The 13,151-nt window shown below is 36.1% G+C and overlaps 1 protein-coding gene across 1 annotated transcript in view; it reads right to left on the reverse strand.

The window, feature by feature from the left end:
• LOC121316379 (collagen alpha-1(XIX) chain-like) overlaps positions 1–13,151 on the reverse strand; it is a 113,919-nt gene that overhangs the window by 75,212 nt on the left and 25,556 nt on the right. Inside the window, exons 10-13 of the mRNA XM_041251457.1 lie at positions 12,547–12,591; positions 8,770–8,823; positions 7,850–7,894; positions 30–83 (exon numbers count right to left, since the gene is read on the reverse strand). Of these exons, the coding sequence (XP_041107391.1) occupies positions 30–83; positions 7,850–7,894; positions 8,770–8,823; positions 12,547–12,591 (198 nt within the window). The remainder of the gene's footprint in view (positions 1–29; positions 84–7,849; positions 7,895–8,769; positions 8,824–12,546; positions 12,592–13,151) is intronic.

Below are 13,151 nucleotides of genomic sequence, written 5' to 3' on the forward strand. Positions count from 1 at the left end.
TGTCAGTGCAAAATCTACCGTTAGCTTACTTCTTTTCCTGGTTTGCCTGCGGGACCATATTCTCCTTTCTCTCCATTTTCACCCTGAAGAAGAAAACAAAACATAAAAACGATCACTGTTTCATACATCGTTCTTACTGTACATTAATAACTTGCAGTTACACCCTTTTTTTGCCTTTCTGACATTTACTGGATAAGAATAATGCATTTGTCAATCATAATCCAGAACTAGCAACATAATATGTTTGTAAAATAAATGAATAAGCTTGATGGCTCATAGATACAGCACAGGCATTATTTTTCTCTTCTATGCCGCCAATCAATCAAAAAACATTTTTTTTTTTTTTAAGAGTGGCTTGTCTTCAGCCTGAGTGAATGCTTTTCAATGGACTCTGTACAACTTCAGACTCCCAGTCAGATTGTCACTGTAATGAAACATACTGAGCTACTTCTGCAATTGTGATTTCACCATTTATTATAACAAATAACATACACCAAAACGGTACATTTAAGGCTATAATTCTCTCTCAGGTTTCTCATGATTTATATGTCACCAAATACCCTTGATAGATTTACAGCCTTATTATGCAGTTGGTACAAAATTTCTTCTTCTTCTTCTTCTTCTTCTTCTTCTTCTTCTTGTTCTTCTTCCTCTTCTTCTTCTTCTTTTTGCCCAACGCAATGTTATCGTACGATCACTCTGTGGCTTGGACATGCCTGAGTCAACTAGCTGTTGACCTGAAGGAGGATGATCAATTTGCAATACATTAAACAGCATTATAAAACAGATTGTTAGAATGCTGCATGCTGATTGGTCCATCAGTGTTTCAAGCCGTTACAATATCCAGCACAATGTCACGATTAGGAACTAGTTAGGAACAAAGGCAAATCACTGCACCTGTGCTAACCACGTATCACTGCATCACCAAAATCAAAGAAAATACCTGCTGTCATGGAAGATACTGAAGACATCAAGGTGTCTTTTCATATATTCCAGTTTATATCAATTTTCACTACGAATCAGTTTGCTGTTTTAAACAAGACACTGTTTTGGTATTTTATTTGTAAAGCAGTCATTTTCTGTAACTTCAGTAGGATCCAGTTGTCAGATATTCAGTTTTATTTTCCTCCTTTTAGTTGGTATCAGCTGTCGTTTTGTTAAACTGACTCTTGATTATTTTTTAATTTTATTAAAAAAATTTATTTTAATTTTATTTTTTATTTATTTGTGGACATTTTTTATATATTTTGACAGTATTTACATTATTACATGCATGTCTTATCCATCCGACTCGCCTTTTTTCCCTGCCTCTCTTCTGCTTTACCACCGTGCACTCACTCTCTTTACAGGTACAAAAATGTAACAATGACGTGATAGAAAAAAAAAACTCTACAACCCGGTTTCTCAGAGACGTCAGGTTCAGTGGCCAAGAGTTGCGTCGCACAGTGAAGAACTTATCTGAAGCAGCAGAAAGGAGCAGCAACTGGCTGTGGTTGAGACGGAAAGATTCTGGGTGAGGATCCCAAGCACAATAGAAAGAAATCAACGCTGATGTACAGGTAAGTAAGCTGGGCTGAGCTGAGTGGGGGATGGAGGGGGGGTGATGCCCTCTTGAGGTGTCGTGGGCTAGTCAACGAAACACAGAGGATGGAAGGTGCCCAATTGAAGACCCCAGAGATGTACCCTACTTAGCTCAATCCAAACAGTTATCATGCTGATGTGCTGGGGAGACCGCACTGGGCTGATCCCTGGAGCCAGCATCACAGCCATTGTGTGTGCTGATGCGCTGGGGAGACAAAATCAGCTGATCCCTGGAGCCAGCATTACACTTCAGCAATCAACATCAGACAGAAGGATATCTACATCATCAGATGAAAAACAACACAAATGGATGGAGATGCAGATGGATCACATTAGTTTACTGCAAAGCTGCGTCTTAGTTGGTGCTTATCTTGGCGAGAGCCAAATTCAAATTAGCATGAAGTTCAACATCTACTCTCATGTAGTGGGAATCAGCACCACAAAACAAACACATTTGGCTGTTAATGATTAAATTACTGGCTTTCTGAAAATATATATAATTTGACTTTAAACTAATTACTTAATAATTAATAATCTTCATCCCAACAAAGCAACTTAAACTCTTGTACTGTTTGTTATATGCTAAAGCCAATGGGAGTGAATTAGCTAGCAACAATGTTAGCTAGGATATGCAGGAGGCAGGCACCTCACAGATAAAAAACTGAATTATGTTTTTTTAATAGTTATTTAAAATCATAAAAATTAACTGAAACACATCTTGCAAGGTTTTTATAATTATTTAAAGTCTTTATTTAAAAAAAAAATGCATTTACTGAAACAAACTTTTTCTGTTGTGGAAGGTTATACCTCAAAATGTTAATAAATCTTTAGAAACTATAGATTTCTCCTTTCTTTTTTGTAAAATGTTTATAAATTTGCTTTATAAAAGCAATAAGGCACTTGAGGGCATGGATTGTGCTGGATACTGTGCAAGCACTGGGCTGAGCCTCGTGTATAACAACGCAAGAAGTAACAATATCCAGCACAACCCATGCCCTCTCATGCCTTATTAATTAATTCTGCAGCACAGAACACTGCAGTCGTTTTGCCTTGAGAATTCATCAAGTTCATTGCATAGGGGCTTAATAACTCAAGATCCAACGAATGGGCAGGCAAAGGTAAACAGCATTTCCATTTGTTAGCTGTGAATCATTACTTTCCTGACAGAGGTGGGTGTATTAAGATAATAATGCCCCCACCCATCAATCCAGAAGGTTGAAGGACTGTCTGACAACCCATAATCATATTTGACATGCTTTTCCCAATCCAATTAAAGCCCCATGAGATAAATTTGACATCTGGGAAAGAAAGACTCAACCTAATGTTTTTTTCATTAGAAATCTGGCCCTTCTCAGTCTTCACGAAGCTCCCAAGCAATGGTAACTTGATGAGCGAAACCATTACAGTAACAACCAACAGCCCACTTATGGTAATACAGTAATCCATCACATATCTGCCCTAACCATTTATCTGCCATGATCAATCTCTTCAGCAACGTTAGTTTATTATTCAACAGAGAAGATTAGGTCAGAGATTGTCGATCCTACCAAAGTTTTCATACAATGTGCTGTATGTGGTCCATGTGCAACCATTACTGGTAGTGTCATGTGAGCTGTTCAGTATGTTGATATGTAAATAAATCCTGTTCGCCTGAGGGGCGTATCAGCTTCAACCTCCATCTCAATCTGCCTATCACTCAGCAGCAAATGCACGCACCCACACGTCAAACGGCTACTCTGTCACAAGCATTATATCCTGTATCTTTCTAAACAAGGGATATAAGCTGTGTATAATGGTAAAGAGAACAAATTTATCCACCTTTTTACATATCCGCCCTTACTTTGGTCCCACCGCAGTCTGATATGCGACAGATTATTGTACTGAAATCACTGGACAACATACATCCAAAATGGAACAATTTGGCTAAGTGCAAGGTAAAGTAGATAAAGATTTCTGAACCTAAAGACTTGACTTCATTAAGACTGTGTGGAGAGACCTGGAGACAGTAAATCTCTCAATAAAGTGCGGTTAATCTCTTCTCTTAGAGCTACACAAAAACAATGCAGGGATCACCAGTCTTATTAAAGGATAATGTGCCCCATAACGTTGAACAAAAAAGATAATCACAAAGTCAATGTCACAAATAATCTACAATTGCTTTTATTACTCTGCCACTCATTTCTCTACAGAGTGTACTTATGGGATCCCTGTGCCCAGACAAATACACAGCAATGTAATAAGAAAGAATAGCAATGTGACACGTGAAGAGTAATCTAGAAGTAAAAACTGAAGAACTTTTCAATAATTCATCCAACTTTACACACTCAGTGATTGAATTGAAGGCTTAGGAAGTTGAGAGGCACAGTATGGTACTATATTTGCAGTCAAGGTATGGCTTGGTCATATATAAAGCTAACAGTTTACCTCTTTCCAGGCACATCATACCATGACCCATTGTCATGTAAATTCTAGAAGCAAGCCAGCTCCCCAATTTTGGTTACATTCCCATGCCAAGATGAACAACCTTTCTGATGCAACACATATCTATATCTGTCATAATATCAGCCTAAGAGTATCACATGCTATTATTACACCATTGCTGCTGTACTGTTGTTTAAAACATTTGATAATTAATTATAAATAATAATTGTAATTGTTAGCAATGAGTGATTCCTGTATTGCCCAATTTACGCCTGGAGGGCTACGACCTTAAATAAATCACATTATCTTCCAAAGTATAGGCAGCACAGGCATGGTTCAGGGCTTGAATTCAAGGTAACCCCCTGGCCATTAGGACTCAGATCTAAGCCTTACTCAGTACCACACTGGAATGAGATCTCCAGGAAAAAAAAAAACATAAAAAACAAGAAACGGTTTTCATTTGTTTATATTCTATCGTCATTTTTTCACCTTGTAGCACATGAAAAAATATTTTTTTCCAGTGCTTCCCCAACATGTCTGCTACACTGGATAAAAAACTGAAACTGACTGAATAAAGGGATCAAATTCTCCATGAGTTTTTACAAAGCTAGGTCCAAGGGTCCCCAAACCTCTACGAACCTTTCTAAAAATGAATATTATGTAAATCTCTATGGCCAGTCATACACTAGTTTATTGAGCACGTTCTAAAAGGAAGGTTACCTTCTGGCACCTCACATGCTATACATTGCCACATGAATTAGATTTTGTAATCCTCTTTTTTACTTATTTATCCAACATTTCATTCAAAAGGTGGCCTTTTTGGAGAGCTTTGGGGTGCTCAAAATGTATCCATGATGAGTATGCATGACACATATTTTTAATTCATATACCACAACTGTCAGGCACATTGCTCTCACATAACTGTGTGTTTGTGCAGGATAATGCTGCTACTGAGATTTTTTTGTAGCTCTGAATTTTTAGTACCTGACTGTATTTTTGTTACTCACTTGCTTGAAAGTATGTAAATGTCAAGAAGCAAAATAATGAGGAGATTATTTTTTCCAAAATAAAGTGGTTACACTCATTCAAGCACTGCTGACAGGTGAACATGTGTTGATTATTGGATAAAGGCATGTGCTAAATGTCTCAATAATAATAATAATAATAATAATAATAATAATAATAATAATAATAATAATAATAATATAATAATAATAATAATAATAATGAGATTGCAGTCTTTGCTGCTCTAAATCAGGCTGCCAGACTGAAAACACCTCAGTTCCTTTCATCTTTACTTTGATTCGCATGTGGCAAACAAAAAGAACTGAGTGAGTGATTGTTGGAGCAAGCAGACAGCTTATCTTGAAAGGCTAAGAAACCTACACTGTCTCTAGGTGAGTAACATCACTCCTTGTAATCATGGAAATATAAAAAAGTTTGTTAAACACTCCCATGCAATAATCTAAATCAATGAACATCAATGAGAAAATAATAAAGACAACCGGGAAGCAACAATTACTTCTTGCAACTTGTATTGCATCGTAAAGATCAGGGACCGTATACACCAGCAAAGCACAGATGAGACATGGTGTTGCTCTTTACTATGCAATAAAAATTGTTAAAAAAATGATTTCTGTGCTCCTTGAGAGTCAAATGACAAACTGAAAAAATTCCTTCGCTGTTTGACGGTAGGAAAACAACGTTTCTGATATTGAGTCAGTTTTTTTTTGCTGTTTTGCTTTTGTAATAATATTACAGATGATTTTTTAAATATAATGTGCAATTGCAGTAACCTGTTAATGTACATCTTCAACATTCTTAATGGTGTCATGAATGCATCATTCAGCATATCATACATTGCACAGATTCAAAACTATATCAAAACTGGATAGCAGACTCTTTTCCTATGTCCCAAGGGTGGTATTTACAGTTAGATCTTGTAGTCTAATAACATACAAAGTTTCAGACCAACCGATATAGTATAGTATGGTGGATCGGTATTTTAAAATGTATTGTTTATTATACAGTGTCTATAGAAAGTCTACACCCCCTTGACCTTTTTTCACATTTTGTTGTCAGTGCCTCAGAGTTTCATACATTTAAATGAGGATTTTCTTTTCCACTTATCTACACACCATAATCCACACTGTTAAGGTGAAAAAAGTTTTTATTGAGAAAAAAATTATATATTAAAAATACAAAACTGAAAGATCATAATTGGATAAGTCTCCACCCCCCTGAGTTAGTACTTGATTGAAGCACCTTTGGCAGCAATTACAGCTGTGAGTCTGTTGGGATAGGTCTCTGCCAACTTTGCACACCTAGATTTGGCAATATGTGACCAATCGTCTTTACAAAACTATTCAAGCTGTGCCAAGTTCCATGGGGAGTGTTGATGAACAGCAATCTAAGTCATGCCACAAATTTTCGATTAGATTTAGGTCGGGGCACTGACTGGGCCGTTCAAGGACATTTACATTTTTGTAGCTTTGGCTGTATGCTTTGGGTCATTGTCATGCTGAAAGGTGAGCTTTCGTCCACATTTCAGCTTTCTTGCAGAGGGCAGACGGTTTTCCTCAAGGACTTCTCTGTACTTTGCTCCATTAATTTTCCCCAGTCCCTGCCGATGAGAAACATCCCCATAACATGATGCTGCCACCACAAGGCTTCACAGTGGGGGTGGTGTTCTTTGGGTGATACGTTGTGTTTGGTTTGTGCCAAACATAAGCCTTTGCATTTAGGCCAAAAAGTTCCATTTTAGTTTTGTCAGACCAGAAAACTTTTTGCCACATGGCTACAGAATCTCCTGAGTGTTTTTTTTCATATTTCAAACAGGATTCAAGGTGGGCTTTCTTGAGTAATGGCTTCCTTCTTGCCACCCTAACATACAGGCCAGATTTGTGGAGTGCTTGGGATGTTGTTGTCACATATACACTTTGACCAGTCTTGGCCATAAAAGCCTGTAGCTCTTGCAAAGTTGCCATTGGCCTCTTGGCAGCCTCTCTGATCAGTCTCTTTCTTGCTTGGTCATCCAGTTTGGAGGGACGGCCTGATCTAGGCAGGGTTTTGGTGGTGCTATACACCTTCCACTTCTTTAAAGTCATCTTGACTGTGCTCCAAGGGATATTCAAGGCCTTTGATATTTTTTTATACCCATCCCCTGATTTGTGCCTTTCAGCAACTTTGTCCCAGAGTTCTTCTGAAAGCTCCTTGGTGTTCATGATTGAGTCTTTGCTTTGAAATACATTACCCAGCAGAGGGAACCTACAGGAACTGCTGAATTTATCCTGAAATCATGTGAATAACTATAATTCAACTTGGTGCGTGATTTTGAAGGTGATTGGTTACACCTGAGCTAATTTAGCATTGCTATTACAAGGTGGGCGGACACTTATCCAACCAAGCTAATTCAGTTTTTATTTTTTATTATTTTTTTTAATTCTAGAATAATATTTACACTTGGAAGTTGTGGGGTAGGATCTGTAGATAAATGAAAAAAAAAAAAAAACTATTTTAATGTATTTTAATTGCAGGCTATAAGGCAACAAAAGGTGAAAATGTGTAGACTTTCTGTAGGCACTGTATATTAGTGCAGCACAGCACTTGCATTTGTATGTGACATATGATTACAAATGCATTTCCTGTGCAATACAATTCCCCACAGCAAATCAGAACTCCCTGCTCCACCAATTTTCAACAACCTAGGGATAAAAAGCATATAACCATAAAACCCCTACAACAATCGGTGCACTCAAAACAACAAAAAACATCATCTTTTACAGGATTCAAGTACAGTCTATAATACAATAATAATGCCCTGTTTGGCAGCAAAAGAATAACTCACTTTTTCACCATTGATTCCATCATTACCCACAGGTCCCGATTCTCCCTAGAATAATATTAGAGAAAAAAAATTAACTAAAAGACTAAAATTCTTTCTACAGCCTATTTTTTTTCTTTTGGTTTGTTTTAATAGACATGTAATACATGTACACACCAGTACTAATTTTGTATGTTTATAGAGTATAACACAGCCTTCCTTTTTATAGTACATAATAAAAATGTGCAGAATTAGTCGATAAAGTAATTTATTTACACAATCTCCAGAACAGCTGTATAGCTGAACATACCACTACTACTTTTTTATAAAGTTTCTGAACATAAAATTAAAATCCTTAATATACAGCGTATATGCAATTTTTAGGAATGGCTATAATTAAAAAAACAAAATGAAATGTTAAGTCTCTTTTTTTTTATATATGTTTTATGTGATTTACCTAGTAATGGCACTCGAAATCGTGAATATATATATATATATATATATATATATATATATATATATATAGCTTATAAAACAAACATAAATCTGGAAATGGAGCACTAAACCCAAAACCAAAGCCAGTATTAATACAGTGAAGGAGACATGACTGCTGGAAAAAGACATGGCTCTAATAAATCCATGTACTTCTAAACTTGATTGTTCGTGGAGTTTCCGGAAGCCAGCGGGAAGAACTGCACTGGCAAGAACTTACGGGCCGATAAAGACCATGCATCTGACCTATTTCAGATAGAGGGTTGTGTGTTTGTTACATTTAAAACATATTATTAGGAGTTGTGTCTTCTGAAAACCACATTAACTTACTCACCGTTATCACATACCTATGGAAATTTAAAACACAGCTGATGTAGTTATCACATGTTAATCGTTTTGTTGTCTGATGAGCTTAAGTGAAAACAGAACTCCCCCAAAGTTCTGTGTCTTACCTGTGGCCCTGCCTGGCCTTTTATCCCAGGAGTGCCATCAGATCCTTTGTCACCCTAAAATGAAAGATAAAGTTATGTTATAATGGGTAGGCAGCAACAGCAGAGATGAAGCAACACTTCTGTGGCAAGTTCACAGTAACATTACCTCTCCTGTTTATCACGTTGCTTAAATCAAAGGCTATGAATCCAAAATAGCAACTTCAGGACAATTTGTTTTTCCAGAAATCAGTTTAATTTAAATCAAGGAGTTCAAGTCTTCAGGGAGTATAGGTTATATGAAAATCAATGCCTCTACACAATTTTAAATGATGCTGCCCTAATGTGCTTATAAGACATAGCTGGATTTACGATAATTACATTTACATTTAAGGAACCATTTCATTGATTAATAAATCCTTAACAACAATATGACATAAATAATTGACTCTGGTAGGACTTTTCAATGATAGCTATTATTAGCATTACACCAAGATCGTGACATAGTGGTAGTCTGTGACACAGTGGTCCTTGTTTTCCTGATTATAGTAGCCTTGTCAGATACAAATACTCTTACTAGTCAGGCAACTGCTATTGCACCTCTTTCAAATCTTGCTTTTACCCATTTTACTGACAAATAACTAACAGAATGTACAGCTACAGGCAAATGTTTTTCATCACACAATATAATTAACTAACATTGCTCCATAAAGTCAATGAAACCTGCTGAATAATGTTATGTTAACATATTGAATTGCATACCACTTTGTAGTTTTCCATATACTTCCATATATATAAAATGACAGAAATTGTGACATTTCAAAATCTAACCAACTTTACATCTAATCTGATAATGTGCTACTAATACTAAAAGTAGACGTGTGCAACATAATTTTGTAGTTTCTTTGATTACATAATGTTAAATAAAATATCTAAATTATGTTCATGCAGTTTTTATTATTATTATATCAATGCTAAAATTCTAGGTGATACAAAACTTTTGGCCAGAGCTGTAACTCTCTCCAGTAGCTGACCGAGTTGAGTAATATAAAGTTGTGTCAGTTGCTGTTGGAACCTGGCACTTTTTGGCAAAGCAGACAACTTGCTGGTCTCTCAATCACTGCTACTGTGCAGTAATAAAGATGCATTATGTACCTCTCTTGAGCTGTTCGCAGTTTAGCTCCTTCTTCTAACATTGTCACGCAATGTGCTGCTTTATTTCCTAATAGTTGTAAATAAAATGGTCACACAACTTGTGGCATTGGCCACACAATGTGGTTTTTGAATGTAGGGAAAAAAATATATAGATGATTGTATTAAAACTTGGTTAAGTACAAAACAAAAACATGTATACTTTTATTATGTTAAGTTTTCTCATGTCATGTCCTCTTTAAGAACGTCTCTTTAAAAGGGTGCTGGTGATGCCTTTAGAGAGCTCCCTGTTTCCTGTATTTCCGGCAAGACCGGTATGAACCTAGAATATTTTAGAAGAAAGTATTGTTTAGGATTGTTTTGTTTACAGTTCTGTTGTTTTGATAGCTGCAATATGTTTAAAGATGAAGTTGTATTTTTGTATTCAGGGTTCTAATGACGTAATATATGTGTGAGCTAATAGAGCACACTATTTGTGAATATTCTATCTCTGAATTAATGGAGTATAATTGCCATCATACTACAGAGTATAGTGATTGCTTGTCTTATTCTTTATGATTTTTATTATATTCTCTCTTTGCTGGACTTACCGTCTTTCTAACAGTGACATTTTTTTGTGTTGGATTAGACTGTTCGTTACAAACTTTGAAAACGTTAAAAAGTTTTAATAGCAAAAAGCCTGATGTGCCATCAGTTAATGAGCAATTTAATTAAAAAAAGAAGAACAAAAAACAACTAATATGTTATTTGAACACTGTGATTAGTCTCTTTGATGTTCAACATGATTTTCGTGAGAGAAACCCAGTGTATACATACAATGCCTGTGGGATTTCGAAAACAAAGTCAGTTGCATATCAGCAATTAAGGAAATTAGCAAACTGCATCAATATTATTATAACCTTGCCATGTGTCACTTTTGCATAAACAAAAGTTGTCATTGTCTTAACACTATAATATATACAACAGACAGGTCAGGTAGACAGACAGAACAGACAAGCACCAAACACCCCCAAATGATATTCAATAACTTGCGCTAAAGAAGGTTATTAGTGTTGGACAGAAAACATGTAATTTGAATTAGTTACACTATGTACACCTTTAAATTACAGGTTTGAATGTATGCACATTTGCATTTAGACTATTAGGGTTCCCCTAAGTGTATTGGGGTTGACCTTTATACAGGGGATACGCACTTTTGCTCTAGACACCTGCTCACCCAATAACGTCTTTGGAACCCACTTATTGTGTATCAACAATTAATACACAAGCCTTACACTAGCAAGTTGCATCTCAAATGTACAAGACTTTCTCTACAAGTGTGGCATACAGACAGCCAATCGGACAGGAAGACAGAAACTCTTTCTAACCCATTGTTATTATTAGTTTATTTAGCAGATGCCTTTATCCAAGGCGACTTACAGAGACTAGTGTGTGTGTGTGTGTGTGTGTGTGTGTGTGTGTGAACTATGCATCAGCTGCAGAGTCACTTACAACAACGTCTCACCCAACAGACAGAGCACAAGGAGGTTAAGTGACTTGCTCAGGGGTCACACAATGAGTCAGTGAGTGAGCTGGGGACCTCCTGGTTACAAGCCCTTTTCTGTAACCACTGGACCACACAACCTCCACTGTATTAATACAATTAGAAACTCGACTGACATAACAAAAGAAATTGGGTATATGTATTATTTACTCAGATTTCTACCCTTTAAAAAAAAACAGCCTACAAAAGCATTTATTTTTTTGGACAACGGTACCAGTTATTATGGTTGATAACTGGACAGTTTTGATTTCAGTTTTTAAGATGTGTGCAACTGTCTTTTCATAATTCAATGGTTGCTTCTTCAATCTGTACCTCATTAAGATGTATGAACTTTATGGATCAAACTCATTCTTTGCAAGACAGTATGTTCATCCAGATTTACCAAATATCTCATTTTAAATTAATCTTCTACAATAAATATTATTATTATAATGAGTTTTCATGAAAGGTTACCCAGTCGACAAAGGTTTCAGTGCAGCACTATGCAAACAATACTTTTATCTATCATAACAATACAATTACATTCTCAAAGCCTGCAACAGCCTTTTGTGAAAAAAGGCTGGATGGACAGTCTTGATGAATACTGATTACATGACTTTAAAATGCTGGACACATGTATACAAATTGAGACCAAAGTGTACTACTCATGTTTGTCACAATTCAAGGCTAGACACATGTTCCAAGCAAATGTGTTTTTTTTTTTTTTTAAGTAGAGAAATTAGAAATGCCGTAAGGTAATGCATCCAGACTCATCTCGTTAACAGTAGCAGTAACTTTCACTAGCAGATCACAATGCAGTTTTCAGCAGGCAAGCTTGAACAGGTGTAGAAACTGAGACTACAAATCAATTTAGTCTCACTCTCGCAATTTTAGTCTCACATCAATGATGCAAAAAGCCCTTGTGGGATTATGAACCAAGGCTAGTTAAAATGTTGACTTGTGGCTATGAGCTTTGATGGAGTTAAACATTTAAGGTTTAGTGATGTGAGGAAATACAGAAACAAGACACAAATTGAAAAGCAAATTACATGAATGACAACCCATTTTAAGCCATTTCCACTGTATCTTTAAATTTAGCCAAACTTAAAAAATGCATTCATATTTACCTTGATACCAGGGTTTCCTGGAAATCCATATTCACCTCTTTCTCCCTGTAATTAAACCAAAACAATGAAAACAAGAATACAACCAATAGACATGCGAGGCTGGAGCAGCCCTGCATCTTCACACTACAGCTGTTACTAGCTCATTGTACAGCAGTCCCTAACGGCTGAAGCTCTGGACACAATTACCTGATCATTCGAAAATATAAAACGCATGCTATACTTGACTTGTCATTCCAGATACAGCTTTTACAGAGGCTGAAACACCAAGATGCTTATTTATTTGTGTGTTCACACCAAGGTTTGTATAGAAATAATTACTTCTTATACTGAAAAAGTACCATCTGTTAGCACATTTTAACGTAGCTCACAGTAAAAACTGATACTGATTATTTTAGTGATAGATGTTCTACATATTAAATACAAAAATGATGGACAAAATTACAGATATACATTTTTATGAGTTCTCTCTCATCCAAGTAACCTGGTATGTTACAGAAACATCTCTCTTTGTCTAATCCCCTTTTTTTTTTTCGCCTTCTGAACCTTAATTGCTTTTTTGTATTTTACTGGTGGAGGTCTTTGCATGAGTGAAGAAATATGATGCA

This window comes from Polyodon spathula, chromosome 5, assembly GCF_017654505.1.
Source record: "Polyodon spathula isolate WHYD16114869_AA chromosome 5, ASM1765450v1, whole genome shotgun sequence".
Taxonomy (NCBI): domain Eukaryota; kingdom Metazoa; phylum Chordata; class Actinopteri; order Acipenseriformes; family Polyodontidae; genus Polyodon; species Polyodon spathula.